This window comes from Pinus tabuliformis, chromosome 3_1 (genome assembly GCF_031772625.1).
Source record: "Pinus tabuliformis cultivar Carrire ecotype Pingquan chromosome 3_1, CPIR1, whole genome shotgun sequence".
NCBI lineage: Eukaryota > Viridiplantae > Streptophyta > Pinopsida > Pinales > Pinaceae > Pinus > Pinus tabuliformis.
Window position 1 is genome coordinate 704959843 of NC_142301.1, and position 16531 is coordinate 704976373.

Genomic DNA, 16531 nt, shown 5'->3' on the forward strand with positions numbered 1-16531 from the left:
TGGCACCAATCCAATGTGAGTGGCGAGGCTCAACCATATGTTGACTCAAAGTGTTGACTGCAAAGCATATATCCGGACGGGAGTTCACCAAGAACATTAATGCTCCGACGAGTTGTCGATACTCGGTAGCATTTCGTAAAACAGGTCCGGCAGCACTACCGCTTAACTTCTTAAAGTTAAGCTCCATCGGGGTAGTTACAGGCTTGCAGTCCACCATGCCGAATCTTTCCAGTATCTTCACCACATACTTTCCTTGAGATAGGAAAATCTCCCCTGGTTTCTGCCAGACTTCGAGTCCTAGGAAATAGTGCATGAGTCCTAGATCTTTCATCTCGAATTCAGAAGCCAACTCCCTCTTACATTTGTGAATGAGAGGGTCTGCACCTGTTAGAAAGAGGTCGTCAACATAAAGCACCAGTATGAGAGGCTTGTCATCTATAACCTTAAAGTAAAGGTTAGGGTCGACTTCACTCCTAGTGAATCCCAGCTTCATCAAGTAGCTATCGATCCTCTCATACCATGCTCGGGGTGCTTGCTTTAGCCCATAAAGGGCCTTCTTCAACCTACACACATGAGATTCTCAATCATAAATCTCAAATCCTTCGGGTTGCTCCACATAGACCTCCTCTTTGATCAAACCATGTAAGAATGCAGTCTTGACATCCATCTGATGTAGGTTCCATCCTTGCAAAGCAGTAAGGGCTATAATCGAGCGGATGGTGGTATATCGGGCAACAGGTGCAAATATCTCGTCAGTCTATACCTTCCTTCTGGGAGAAGCCACGAGCAACAAAATGAGCCTTATACTTTTTCGTACTTCCATCCGCTGCATGCTTTATCTTGTAAAGCCATTTTGAAGTGACAACTGTCTTGTCCTGGGGTCTAGGGACCACATCCCAGACATCGTTCTTCATAATAGACTCATATTCTTCGGTCATAGCATCCTTCCATACTTGATGCTTGACGGCATCTGTGAATGATGAAGGCTCATTTTGGATGATCGTGCTCATGATGGTCAGGTATCCCTGATACCTGTTTGGCTTCTTACTTTCACGGAAGGTTCCTCGGGGAGCTGTGTGTCCTTCAGCATCATCAAGTGTCCCCCTAAGCCATGAAGGCCTCTTCCTTGAAGAGGAAGGCTCAGGTGGTGGAGGATCAATAGGATCCAAGGGTTCTTCCACATCGGGCATTGTCTCATCTTCTTTTTCTTTCGGTTCCCTGGTGTCAGCTTCTTGAGAGCTCCTCAAAGTAGGAAGATTGTCCACCTTGCTAAGGGCCATGTCTTCGTCAAAGGTGACATCATGACTAATCTCGACTTCCCTTTGACCAACTACATAAATTCTATATCCCTTAGTATTTTCACTATAACCCACAAAGATTCCTTTCTTTCCGGATGTACCCAATTTATTCCTTTTCTCTTTCAGCACATGAAAATATACAAGGCTTCCAAAAATTCTAAAATGAGATATGTCAGGTTTCTTACCGGTGAACATTTCTTCAGGAGTTTTGGAACCCAATGCTTGATGAGGGCATCGGTTTTGTACATATACGGCGGTGTTTGCAGCTTCGGCCCATAGAAACTTCGGAAGTCTTTGATCATGGAGCATAGCACGGACAGCTTCCACAATTGTACGGTTCTTCCTTTCTGCCACACCATTCTGCTCAAGAGTATATGGTGTAGTAGTCTCCCTCTTAATGCCAGCCTCTTTGCAAAAGTCATGAAACTCATTGGATTCATATTCAGTCCCATTATCAGTCCTTAGGATCTTGATCTTCTTTTCAGTTTGATTCTCGATCAAGGCTTTGAAGTGTCGAAACCAAGAGAACACTTCATCCTTCTTTTTCAAGAAATATATCCAAGTCTTGCAAGAATAATCATCTGTAAAAGTGAGGTAATATAAATATCCTCCCAAGGAGTTCACAGGCATCATACCAGATATGTCTAAGTGAACCAACTGCAATATATCGGAGGTCTTGCTTTGGCTTGAGGGGAATGGTCCCCTTTTGAGCTTTCCTTCAGCACATCCTGGACATACACCTTCTTGCTCTAATCTGAACTTGGGCATCCTAGTCACCATTTTTCTTACATCAGGTAGAGCTTTATAATGAAGGTGAGCAAACCTTCGATGCCATAGTTCGGACTGAAGAGATGTGTCACAAGACATGACACCCAACGGACTTCCTCCGACCTAATATAATGAATCAACTCGAAACCCAAGAGTAAAAGCATCTTTAAAGTTCTTTTTCCATACACGTACCTTGCCATCGCTGAAAGCCACCTTGTAGCCTTTGTCTTCCATTGCCGAAATGGACAACATGTTCTTTTTAAGATCAGGTACACATAATACATCTTGTAAGTGGAAGGTATTACCCTGATTCAATTGAAGAGTGACATTTCCTACGCCTTACGCCTTTCACGAGATATTTTGAATTGTCCCCAAGAACAATTTCCAGGTTGGTTTCTTTCTCTACCAGATTATAGAGAGCTTCTTTGTAACCAGTGAAGTGCCTTGAGGCACCACTATCAATAAGCCAATTTCCCAGCGAGTCTGGGGGAGCAGTGGTAGATAGAGCAGCTGGTAGATAATATTCATCTTGCTTATTGTCAACAGTGTTAGATTCATACCTGGAATTTCTTGCCTTCTTGAATGGTTGTCCTCTTCCTTGATTTCCAACACTCCTTTTACCTCGGCCGCCATTTCTTTGATTGCCTTAAGAGGGATTTTGATCATCATCCCCGTGTAAGTTCCTTTTATCAGGACACTCTCTTGTATAATGACCTGGTTTATTGCAATGGTAACATCGTCCTTTTCTTCCAACCTTTGGTTTAGCCCCAGAATTGTTTCTTCTTTTAGCATGAGAAGAAAAGGCAGAGAGATGATCTTTAAGTGTGGGCATTTCCTGCTTTTCCATCCTTGTTTCTTCTTGAATGCATCTTGCCATTAATTCCTCAAATCCAGGAATTACATTATTGTTGAGGAGAGTAGTCCTGAATATATACCATTCAGATGGTAGTCCTCCAAGAGTTGTGAGTGCCATTTCCCTGTCAGGAATTACTTCCCCAATAGATAGGAGATCGTTCTTGATCTCAGTGATCCTTAAGAAATATGCTTGCATATTTTCATCTTTGCCCTTCTTAATTTCCTTCAGCTTATTTCTAAGAAACAGGACTTGATTTGCATCATTAACTTTAAATAAACTCACCAGTCTATCGTAGATTTCCTTGGAGGTGTTCAACTCAGAAACATAGGCCACCAAGCGCTTGTCGATAGAGTCCCGAATGATCTTCTTTGCTTTGACTTCTCCCTTGGTCCATTTGTTCCTGGCAACAGCGGATGCATTTGATGGAGGCTCAACGGCTCCACCTCTCACATGGTCCAGCACTTCTTGTTCTTCTAATGTTAGATCGAGAGACATCTTCCATCTGTGGTAGTCAGACTTCTCATGGAGTTTGTCTTCAACAGGGAAGTGTGTTGAGGACCCCATAGTTCCTTTTAGATAGCCTTGCCAACCTTTTCTTCGGTGATTGCTCTTGCTCTTGCTTGGGCTTTGTCTTCACCTCAACTCTGATACCATGTTAAATTATGGTATGTTCTATGCTTAGAGCAGTTTACTTGTTTTTCTTTTTATTATCCACAGATTAGCAATCACATGTACATTAAGTAAAGTGCAGATAGAACATTTAAACGATCAACAGAAAACAAGCCAAGACAAGAGACACAAGATGTGGCGGCTAGCCAGGGACAAACCCCAATATGGGGAAACCCTTTGATCAAATCTTCTTTTATCTTCAATAATTCAGCAGAGAGAAATAGTACAAAAATCTGATTTATATCAGCAGCAGCAAACCCTAGATCAGCGCTAAACTAGGGCAGTCAATATCTGTCAAACCGGAGGTCAGATCACCTTGATTCCGATGCCAAAAATTGCGGCTTTCCAAGGAGAATCAGCCACACCAAACTCACAGTCAAAGAGGGGTCCACGCTGGTCAACGTTGGTCAAACTTCCTTTCTACAGATTCAGCCCTAGAAATCTGCGTCCTTTTTCCACGTGTGAGAGAGAGAGCCTTTTTGCGCAAGAGAGAGAAGAGACTCTTTTTCTGCGCAGGAGAGAGAGAGATATGTGATGAGAAGTGAAGTGTGCAAATGAGGAGAATGCTCCTTGAATTTATATGCAAAACGTTGGGGTTAAATAGACATGACTATTGGGCTTTTGAGCCTACATAAGTTGCTGGCCGACCTTGACAATTTGTCCATAATCAAAATAAATTCATATCTTCATAAATACTTGTCGGAATCGAATGATCTTTAGATCAATCCTACACCTCTCGACAAGAGGAATCTAGGAAAAATATCAGCATCCATAAATAAGGTGACCCACATGAATTTTGGCCCTACATTACCTCATGTTTTGTAAGTGCTAAGTCAATCCTGTTCTTCCATGCTAGGAAATTTGATGAGCCAACAAGCTTATTGCTTTCCTTGCAGAAAGATCCCATATGACCTGTAGATTCAGACATATAGTAACAATATGCTACTTGCTTGTCAATAAAGAGTCTGAGTCTTCCTTCACCGATGATGTCTCCAACTATCTCAAGGCTTTCAAGATCTTCAAAGAGACATCAACAACTTCAAGGACTGATGAAATGATACCAAGGTCTTTGATGCTTCCTTCAAAGATGTCTTCCAAAGAGCCTTTGAATAGATCTCCTTTCAAGAGAGATCAACACCCTTTTTGTAATCTTTCCTTTCATGCTTTTTCTTTGATGAGGTCTTGATGTAGTCTTTTGCAAAAGATTCCTCTTAACGAACTTTTCTTGTGTCCTCGAGATGATCCTTCGAGTTGCCTTCTTCTTCACCTTAGCACTGATACCATGTTGGAAAATGCAATATGGCAGTTATTAATTTCAATTTTCCTTAACCTTAATACTTGCTTGTGAACTTTATTATTCTTCTTGTGTTTCCTTATTGGATCTTTTTCATCAAACAAATATCAAGAGCAGAAGTAGTACAGACAATGGACACAAATATTAAGCCCTAAGCCAGGGCAAAACCCCTCCAAGGGGAAGACCCATAAAATATTCTTCTCTTCTTATAGAATCTACTTCAAATGAGACAACAAATACCTAATCCCTAGACCGATTCCCTCCTCCAAAAATACCAAGTCAGCCCTACCAAGAGAATCAAATCACTCCAGCTCAATCCAACATCAACCGGCGTCTAACTGCAACTTCGACCCTGCAACTTCTTTCTACAACTTCGGCCCTGAAGCTACTGTAGAAACCCTAATCCAACTTCTTCAAGAGATCCTTCGATGAGCAAGACAGATCCTCCCAAGGTCAACAAGGTCAAGACATAATATTTCTCTCTTCCAACACTTGATACTGCAACTCGTACCTGCAATTTCGGCCTCCTTTGCAGCTGCAGAAACCTTAGAGTTTTGCACATGTGAGGGAGATAGAGCCCAAAAACAAGTTTTCTTCCTTCTTTTCTCCTTCTAGACCTTCGCTCTCCTTTTTTTCTTGCTTCCCAGCTAGAGATCGAACTTCTTCCTTGAGATCGAACTTGTGAGTGAGTGCCAAATGAGGTCGAAATGCTTGTATCTATAGCCTTTCCAAGGGGTCGAATTCCCTCCTTTAGGCTGACTTGTACTTTGGATGTTTCCAGTACTTTCTAGACTCAAAATAAATTCTTTTACAAGATATATTTTGCCAGGAAGGGTCTTATAAACATGATGTTTGCTCTCTTGACTCGTGACAAGATATCCTATGACCTAACAAACCCTAGAAGCATGAAGAACATGCTTTTACCTAGAAGACCATCAATAAAGAGCATGAAACCCATGCTTTTAAAATAATAACCTTTTTCTTTTCTTCTTTTTGCTTGTTACATAAGATATACATTGAAATGAGTATGACAACAGTTATGAAGACCAAAACTAGTTACATTTCCAACATATTGTAGTTTGTACAATGTAGAAGCAAATCACAGACATCCTCATCAAGCCTCTCAGTCCAATCTCCAGATGAGTTTATCAAGTTCAAAGATAAGCTTGGTGTGTATTCAAGTATGACCATTAAAAGATGGTGTTAAAATATAACTTTATGATGATCATAACCAAGGTACATGATATACTTTTCTTATTGCAATATGTTATGTAACTTTATGTAATAAATGGCATCATAAATAAAGATTAGACATGTAATTAGATAATAGACATTGCATGAGCAATTCAATAAATGTCTCCTCTCTTCTATGTAAAAGACAATACAACAAGGAATAATAATAACCAAGTGCATTCTCTCATATTTTGTGTTTTTACCTATGCATGTGTGTTTTTCTCTAGCTTGGTGCATATCCCTTCCCTTGATTTCACTGGGGCCAATAAGGACACCTTGATTTGGCAGGACCCAACAAGGTATTTAGTTGTTGTAGCAAAAGTGTTTCCTATGTAATATCCTTGTGCTTTCATATCTCTTACCTTAATTTGGATGGAGCTTGTACAGTAGTCTTTTTAACAGTAACTGGGAAATTATATTAAGCAACAACAGAGTTACATAGAGATCAGCTTAGTGCCATGACATCAATTTTAGGCAAAACATCATCCTAGTCTAGGTCTAGACCATCTATTCTATAACTATGCTTAACAATATCATATCACTAAAATGATACCATATACACTTCATAAAACACCCCTAAAATGAAACTAAATTTTACCTACCTGTAGATTTAACCAGATCTAAGGAAACCCAGTTCGTCCTCAGCACATTGGAACTTTAGTCTGTGATCAATCAAAATTTCCAATGTGGCTACTAACTGGGATGCCAACTGGTCATCAAGGAATTGGTTGAAATGACACTTTCGAGTTGATATGCAAGGTTCAGGTGGGGTGCCTCACTGCTTGGGTAGATAATCCCTCTGTTGTGGAGTTGTTGGAGCAGAGAACATGAAAATAACTTACCTCCAGGAGGGATTCCAATATTGATTCTATACACCAAAATATTGACTGGGGTTAAGGGTCAAGGCGGAAGTGCCAGAATATAGGTGCCTTGTGGTATTTTTGGAGTCCCCTATTATAATTAGATTGCCCATATGAAGCGAGACCACTATAGAAATTCCTTGGAACAAAACATAGGACTCCACTTGGTTATTGGAGGCATGTCTGAGACTCCAAGAGAAGGTTGTATCTATTAATTACCTTCCACCCCGCACCTATCACCCTTGTCTTAGGCTGACATTTTATTACCCTTGATCTTGGTTGATTTGGTAGGGGTTTACATTAGGCCAACATTTTATTACCTGTAATCTGGTTGGGCAAAACAAGGTATTTACTGCTATAAACAAATGCAACATGTGATAGTAAGAGAGACTAGCATTTGTGATTGTGGCTCCTTCCTCATATCATTGCTCCATCTTTAACTTGGCATTCAGGTAAAAATAACTTTGGCTAAGATGTGAATTTGTCCCTCATCAATCTGCTCTAGGTGAAATGCATGTATAAGAATAGTTTTGCATGTAGCAATAGTGCTTTGATTGTTTCAGAAATGCTACCAAGTGGTAATAAAATTGATTAATTGAGTTGCATACGAAAAGTGGAATAATATAAACTTGTATTAGAGTAAGGCATGAGAGTCGCACTATCACGGAGGTATTGTATTGTATTAGTAAACATGCTAAATTTTCAATATCAAGGTAGTTTACATCAATCTGTTACAATTTGCTATTTGGTTGTACATTGCTTAATTTATTACAGAATGGTATCAACGCAATGAATTAAGGCTATTAATGTGGTATCAAGGTTGTGCATGTGGTATCAGAGCAATAGATTTGGATAAATCCCCAAGAGCCAAAACCTGTCCCCTTGACCCCCATCCCCAAAACTTTGCACAACATTGGTAAATTCCCACCCAATCTCATGAAGCCTACCTGCCTGCACCCCTCTCTCTCCCCCCACCCCCTGACAAGACACACACACACACACTTTAAAACCATAAATGCTTGGAGCATCATTGTGTAAAGAAAGTACATTTTCATGGTCCATGTGGCATAGAAGCTTAATCTCTCGAAGAGTCCTCTTTGCATCAATCCTATTCGCAAAAGAATTGCCAATTTTCTTGATAGCAACTTCCTCATTTGTCTCTGAGTTCACTGCTGCACTGTAAAAGAAAACAACAAAATCAAGTTAGATGGAAACAATGATAGTGACAAAATCGGGTTGTATTCAAAGAAATCTTTAGAAACTACAAAAATTACAACAAAATTGATCATGAGAAAATATTTTTATGAAGTAAATTCAAGTGAAAAGATGCCTCTTTCATCATCATTAGCTCATGCCTCCAGTGTTTTCTTATTTGACTTTATTTTCCTAGTCCAAGAAAAACAAATATCATGTCAATGTTTTCAACCAATTTATTTGGTCAAGTGTTTCCTCAGACACATCTCAGAAGAGACTCTAGTTCCTTCATTGCTGTCCAGTGTCAGGTCACAGATAAATAGTAATACAAGGGAGCTAAAAGATTATAATTGAATGCAGTGTTTGCCAAATAATAGACTCAACCAGCTACAATCATGTGAGAAGCACATGAGGAGCCCTGGCCAATAGTTGATACAGTGGAATCAGTGACAACCAATATACTATTGGAACAGCCAGCATTGTCAGTCAATAACCAGAACCCTTGACAATTTCCGTTACTCACCAACCAATGCAAGTAAATGTAATGAAAGAGTATAAGCACATTTATGACATGCATATAATGTAAGTGGTCTGATAGAATGTAAAAGAAATCATAGTATTTATTATGTATATAAATGACATTATAGATTATATCTCACTCCAAGTAAATAATGTTCTTCTTAACATATATTCAAGATTATGTCAATTGGATTTATCTCAGGTGGTTGGGAGTAATGATTGTTATCCTCCCCATCCAAGTTCAATTCCGGCGAGTGACATGTTGAGCTCATAATGAGTTTATTGTTGTCATGGCTTCAAGCGTTGTTGTTGATCAGCCTTGTGCCATGAAGATTCTAGGGTTTAGCCTATGTACCATCCTTGAATTGAGGGGAAGTACTCAGGAATTTTCCCTAAGACTTATAACCTAGAAAAAAGAATATTCAAGCTTATAACTTTATAATGCTTCTATGTTGTTATAAACACATGTAACAAGTATGAGGTGTATGGCATAATCAATGTGTGTTTGTGTACACAAATAATCAATGTGCGAGTGTGTTAGTATGAATGGGATTTTCCTAACTAATTAGGTTCAATACCCATTAAGATTGGTTCTGTCACGCAAGATTTGTTATAATGATGATGCCAAAATAAGCCTAAATAGCAATTGAGGAAAACCAACTAATCACATATACATCCCATATTTGTCAAATACTAAAAGCAAGCCCACCAACAACCATCACAAGTTCTAACCAAAACAACCTATAACTAGAGTTTAAAGGTGTCACCAAAAAGCCATCCGAACTAAACAGAAATGCAAAATAAAAGAAAAATACACTTGGAGAGATGTAATTGGATACAACAACCCACCATGTGTGTTTGTGTGTGTGTGGGTGTGTGAGAGAGAGAGAGAGGAATTAAGTACATACATTATGAAAACAAATGAAGACTTGCCATTGGAGAAACTTATAATTCAACAACAGTGCTCACTTTTGCAAATGGGAAATGGCGTTGCTATGGGTGATGAAAGAATGACAATGAAAAAACTAAAAATAAAAATATACCACAAATTCATAACATAAGATGTGACTAACCTTGAACTTCAACAACAAAGTAACAATCACCTAGTAAGTATTCTACATCCATAAAGAATTTAACTTTATTGAGAACCATTCACAATAACGATATAAGTACTAAAACAAAGCAAAGTTTGAAAGTAATGCCCCAAAAGGATCAATTATAATGACCCACAAGACAATAATCCTAAAAAATATCATACGGGAGAAATATCGCACACTCAACCCCCTCTTTAACTCCATTGTGGGAATAGGGAACTTTGGAACTCAACTACTTCCCAAAATAGCTTAAGTTTAAGAATTAATATGAACTACAAATTTACATAACAAAGCATCCACAAAACATATTAACAATGGGTTCCATACAACATGGCCATGAAGAATACAAGCTAGAATTGCATAATAACTATCCAAATTTCAGCTTATGATGCCTAAAACAATTCTCGACATAGGGCATATGCAAACTTAGTTCTTTTACAATTAACACCAACTAGCTAAGTCATTCATTTTCTTGCGTTCACTATATATTTAATGCAACATACATACTAGACAATGTCATCTGGAATGTACTCAACACCCTTTGTCCATCATTGAGAGTATGGGGCACTTCAGGAAAAGACAATTGCCGGTTCTCTATATTCTGAAACCAAATTTTTCCTCCTTGGACTCCTTCCTATAATGACACTCATCCAAGAATTCAACTTGTTCAAGTAGTTGACCATCCTATCACATTTATTGACTATGTGAAGGGTCAATTAGATAGATATGTCAATGACAAAGACTAGTCGACAATATAGTTAACTTTGTTGATGGTAATCCAATTGGCCAATATAACACATTATTTGACCTTCGATTCCAGGCTTCAACCTAACCCATGCTCTTATCATTTTGATTGTGTAACTACTATACACTTAGTTTTTGTTTGGCCGGGCTCATATGTTCACCATTAGCAACTCTACTTTCATAACTAATTTCCCTCAACAAGGCCTATGGCACTTAATTCTCTATTAACTGTTTGTATTTTGTCAGTCACCCAACCAATACCAATGTTATCATTTGGTCACCCCTAGTACTTAATGAAACTCTACTCATGAATATCTAATGCAACTATATGTAATGTTGCACATTCATGGGCATAACAACATAATAAACATGAACAATCACATATAATCCATAACAACATATATACATCAGAGTATGCACAACATTAAACACGTATAAATAGGAATACAACACTTATCTTATGTAATTGTCCAATTGGCTATTGACCTTAGATGTTCCACCCAACCATAGACTTCATTGCTCTAAATCTCTCAACAGTGGGTCAACCCCGACTTCACCAAGGCAAAGGCTCACCTAGAGACATCTATGGTCATGCAGTCAATACCAAACAAGTACTGGCCCAAGTACCAACTCCAACAATCTCCCTAACTACAATCCTGCATTCCCCAGCCTACACAGCCCAAGGTAATGCACTCCCTTCTCTACCTCTATAATCCTTCATGTTGTGCCACTTTCCAAGTTCCAGGGCTTTTAACACAAGCCAGCCAGAAAGTTTAAGAGTGCAATAGCTCCAAGAGTTCTAGTATCCCTCAAGAGTCTTCCAAGCATCCCTCAGGCCTTGCAATGGGCAATATTACCCAACTAATTCCCCCCTCCAAGCTCCAGTCTTACCCAAGACATATAAGGAGAATCAACCACAAATTTCACAAAGGAATTCACAATAGTTTACTAAGTCACTGGGCTCAATGGTTGTTCAAGCTCACTTTCCCTCATGTCTATATGATGAACCCACAAGAACCAGGGAATTTCGGCACGAGAATGATAGTTGAATGGCGGAAAGAATGATGAATTACCGTGGAAAACATGGTTTATATATGCATGTAACCTTTCTACCATGTGTCACTCGAGAAACTCATCCCCACTACATGGAAAGTCATTTAAATTTTAGACCATCAATCGGATATAACATCCCATTATAATTTATGCTTATATCATGCCTTTTGACTTTGGGTTATAATCCATAAAGTGAATTTAGGAATATTTTATTATATTTTTGGATTAGGAACTAAGCTACATGAAACATGCAAACATCTAGAGTTCTTGAAATGAAAACACCTGCAAAAGGGATCCTCCCAAAATGGAAACATCAAAGGAATCTCTCTCTCTCTCTCTCTCTCTATATATATATATATATACATGCCACATTATCTTGCAAGAAAAAAAGAATGATACACATAAATGACATTTTAGAAGGAAAACCATGTCTATATTAACTCCCATGGATGATTACATGATGCAAAATCCAAAATTAGCTTTTATAAATGAGGCTACACATCAAAGATTTCAAAATCAGCCGTTATGTGTGCATATATGTGTTGAAAATGAAATAAAACATGAGCTAAAGAAAAGTACAATTACATATCCTAATAATCCTCATCCTCATCAACAAAAATAGAACAAAGTGCGTGTTTAGTAGAACTAGTGCATCGATTGATTAGAGATAAATTAATTTGTTCAATGATTAAAGATAAATTTTAGTGGTAGATTAATTCTTTTTTAGCCATAGAAGGGTCTCATGCCTTTTTTGGGTGCCTGAGTGAGTTGGCACAAGAAAAAACAGTCGCGGAAAACAAGGAAAATTTGGCCCTATTACCCAACAAAATGGGCAACCCCGTAGAAGGAAGATTTTCTCCTACATTTGATAGCCAACCAACAACCCCTAGCAACCACTATTTGATGATGATATGCAATGTTCCTTCGCCATTTGCATCAACCACATACCTCTCACCATCCAACATTATCACATGGACGAAGGTGGGATGCTATTCAAAATGTACTTTGATCATTTTGCAACCGGGTGCTTATACTTGTTTGTTTTGGGTATTTAGATGGATAAAGGGTGATCTGGAAGATTGACCAATCTTAACTGTAAATCTATTCACTCACCTTACCGAGGGGGGGTAATATTTAGCCCTAGTCCAATGGAACCTTCCTTAAGGCCTTAGGGTCATAAGAGGGGCACTACTTGGAAAACCCGGATTACGATAACATGTTCATTATCTCTTACACCATACTTGGCACTTTCCATCGCACATTACAAGCCCCATATACCACATCCATTCTTCAGGGCTAATTTGTCATTGGTTCTTTGGGATTTAGCGCCCCACATATCCACACTCCTTGAGTAGGGCCGAAAAACTATTGCCCTTGAGATTGATGCAACTAAAAGAATGGAAAATCATATCATGGCCACAACAAAATAAAAAAAGAAGAAAATCAAAATGCAAACGATGGTCGAGGCATAAGTTAGCACGTGGGCAAAAGCCTAGAATGAGCTCCTACTCTCCTCATTAGACATCACCCGGTTCATGAGCACATGATGCTCCTTCACATCAAAAGGAACCCTTGTGAGCAACAAACTGTCTCACATTAAGGGGTAATATAAAATGCCACATCATAAAGAGCAAGCTCTAAATCTTGAGCTATGTACTATAATACAAAGCATTATAAAGGAGTAAAAGGCGCACTAGAGGGGTGGAAAAAGTAGGTCGAGCAAACTAACCCATGCCTCCACAATTGCCCCCTTCTTTACATTCATACACTCAGGATGTGGACTCCCCATCAACTGGTCCCCTTGACACTAGGCCATGGAACCTTTTCCCCTCCATTACCACTCATTTACACTAACACCTATTGATTGAGGAGTTAAACTCGGAACTGTCACTTCCCCTTAAGGGTTGGAAGCAGCTAATAGGGTTGACCATTAGCCATCTCTATCAAGGTAGGGAACACCTTTACAGGCCTTGGTCTAGTTAGATATTGAAAGTTGATCCTTGTTTAAAGTATTAATATGCCCTTAGCATTCAAGTTTGATCCACTTAGATGCATATATGATCTTAGTCTCTGATGGATGGTTGCTTTCACTTGAGTTCATGGTTGGTTTTGTTAAGCGGTCCACAACAACCCAGGCCTTGTGGACAACCACTCCACAAGTACCCGGGCCTATTCAGAGAGCTTAAAAGATGCAACGTTGTGAGAGTTCAACCTCTTGATGACTTGAGCAGTTGTTGCATGTCCCAAAGTACCCTCGAGATACAAGATGTTGGTTTACTTTGACCTAGCATAGATGATTCTTCGCGATGACACCAGTGGACCCAATATGCCCCTGGGCTGGCCTTGACACAACCTTATGGGTAGGACTTGATTCAGAGCCCAAATGAGGATGATCTTCCATTGAGACAGTTGGAAGGGCTTGTTTCTTTTGGAGAAGCCCTAACGCTGGAGAGAGGAGGTCTTGTTTTCACAATTGGAGACCCATGGAGATGACATGATGGCACCGCGGCTAATTTGGGACCCAGTGGAGGATTTGAGGGATATTCCTCAAATTTTGGATGAACATGGCACTATGACACCTTTTCACACCTTAAGATGGCATTTGGAGCCCTAAAAGGGCATGATGTCAGCATTTTTGGAGGTTACGGCTCACACATGTGGGAATTTATGGTTGATTTTGTCACTTCGCTTGTGGGTTGGCATGTAACCCAAGGTTATTTTGTGTCAAACTTGTTTTAGGGACTTCATTAGTCAAAAATTTGTTGAAGACCTCATATAAATAGAGGCCACCTCATTTGTCTTTTCATCATCACTTGTGGATCAATTTGACCTCTCTAAAAGATTTCAACCTAGTTGAAATAGACTTGTATCTTGTGGAGATGTGATCTTTTCTGGAGTATTTGCTTGTGGAGACATTCTCTTGCTTTAGAGACATCATTTTGGGATAATAAAGGATTGGATCATGTATTTTCTTGTAAGTATTCTATATTGTTGAATATCTTTATGGATATTGCATGGAATGGTTATCGTTAAGGTTTCAATGTTTAATAGGTTAAGAAAGCCATCCATCTATCCAATCTTGATGAAGGGATCAAGAAGCACCCTTTACCCAGCAACGAGATCACCCCCAGAATTTATGGAGCTCCCAAAATTCAAAAGAATGATGTTCCCCTAAGGCCTATAGTAAACACTATTGGGTCCCCCACATATGGATTAACAAAATATGTGGCAAATTCCCTTGCCCCACTTGTTGGCAATACTGACTCCTATATCAAAGATTCTAATCACTATGTGGAATTTATCAAGGATATAAGATTGGATCCTAAAGATCAGATTGTAAGCTTTGATGTAACACAACTTTTCACAAAAATACCTCTTAATGAAGCTATCCAAGTTGTTAAGGAGGTGGCAGACCCGAAGACTGCATATCTTGCCGAAGTTTGTCTACGTTCTACTTTCTTCACTTTCCAGGGTGAGTTCTTTGAACAGGCCACAGGTGTGGCTATGGGGTCACCATTATCTCCCATAGTAGCCAACCTTTACATGGAGAAATTTGAGAAGATTGCCTTGGAAACCTACCCTCTCAAACCCAAGTATTGGATAAGGTTTGTTGACGACACCAGTGTGGACTGGCCACATGGAGATGCTGAGCTTGACAACTTTCTTAGACACCTCAATAATATGTCTAATGACATTAAATTCACAATGGAGACTGAAGAGAACAACTGCATTCCATTCCTTGACATCCTTCTCTAAGAAAAAGTGATGGATCATTGGGTCACAAAGTATATAGAAAGAAGGCACATACAAATAACTACCTCCATGTTGATTCACATCACCATCCAGCCCAGAAGATGGGGGTTCTCAACACACTCTTCACCAGAGCATTAAGAATTTCTGACAAGGAACATATAAATGAAGAAATAGAGTATCTAAAGAAGGTTTTCTTGAACACTGGCTACAAGCTCAGAGACATCAATAAATCAATCAAAAAAGCCCAATCAAAATCCACCACTAATCCCACCTCACTCTCCTCTCAAACCTCCCCTATTGGAAAGACATATCTTCTGTACATTCAAGGTGTCACTGACAAAATAGCCAAAATTCTTAGAAAGAAAGGTATATCAACCGTGTTCAAACCCTTGGATACTATCAGGCAAAGGATGAGATCTGTGAAAGATGATTTGGATCATCTCCAGCAGAAGGGGGTTTACAAAATCAAATGCTCATGTGGGAAATGTTACATTGGGGAAACTAGTAGAGCCTTCAAAACCAGACACAAAGAGCACATTGCTGACATCAGGAATGGAAGAATTAAATCCTCAACTCTTGCAAAACATTCAAAAAAGACTAGTCATCATATATGCCTTGAGGACATGGAATTAATCTCCAAAGAGAACCATTACTATAAGAGGAAGATGCATGAAGCTTTGGAGATCATAAAGCATCCCAACAATCTCAATAGAGACGGTGGGATTGAAGTTAGCAGAAGCTGGATACCTCTCCTTACACAAAAATACAACCCTTAAAATCTAGCCTCCTTCCCACTAAGCCCTCTCATTCCTCCATTAGTATCAGTAACTATTAATGGTAATAGTCTAGGAATGGCAGTTAAAATAAACTATCCAACTATGGATGGTTCATTTTAATCAAATAAACGAATTAATTAATTTTATAACATATTAATATAATTTATTTTATTTAAATTATTAATTTATTTAAAATTTAATTTAATATATTAATATTTCTAAAACTATCGACATTTTAAATATATTAATATATTAAATTAGAATAAATTTAAATTTAAATATATTAATGTTTTTAATAATATGCATACAAATATATTTATAATATTAAAATTTGTAATAATAAATTATAGTTTAAATTTTTTCATAAAAAATTCCATGTTTTCGACCATTTCTTTTTTTCCTTTGCAGTCCCTCTATTTA

General features: G+C 38.7%; 1 protein-coding gene across 1 annotated transcript in view; it reads right to left on the reverse strand.

Annotated features, from left to right (window-relative positions):
* The window catches only part of LOC149189114 (mitogen-activated protein kinase 6-like), a 139478-nt gene that overhangs the window by 95115 nt on the left and 27832 nt on the right, over positions 1-16531 (reverse strand). The window contains exon 2 of the mRNA XM_089411763.1: positions 8026-8155. Coding sequence (XP_089267889.1) covers positions 8026-8155 — 130 coding nt within the window. The remainder of the gene's footprint in view (positions 1-8025; positions 8156-16531) is intronic.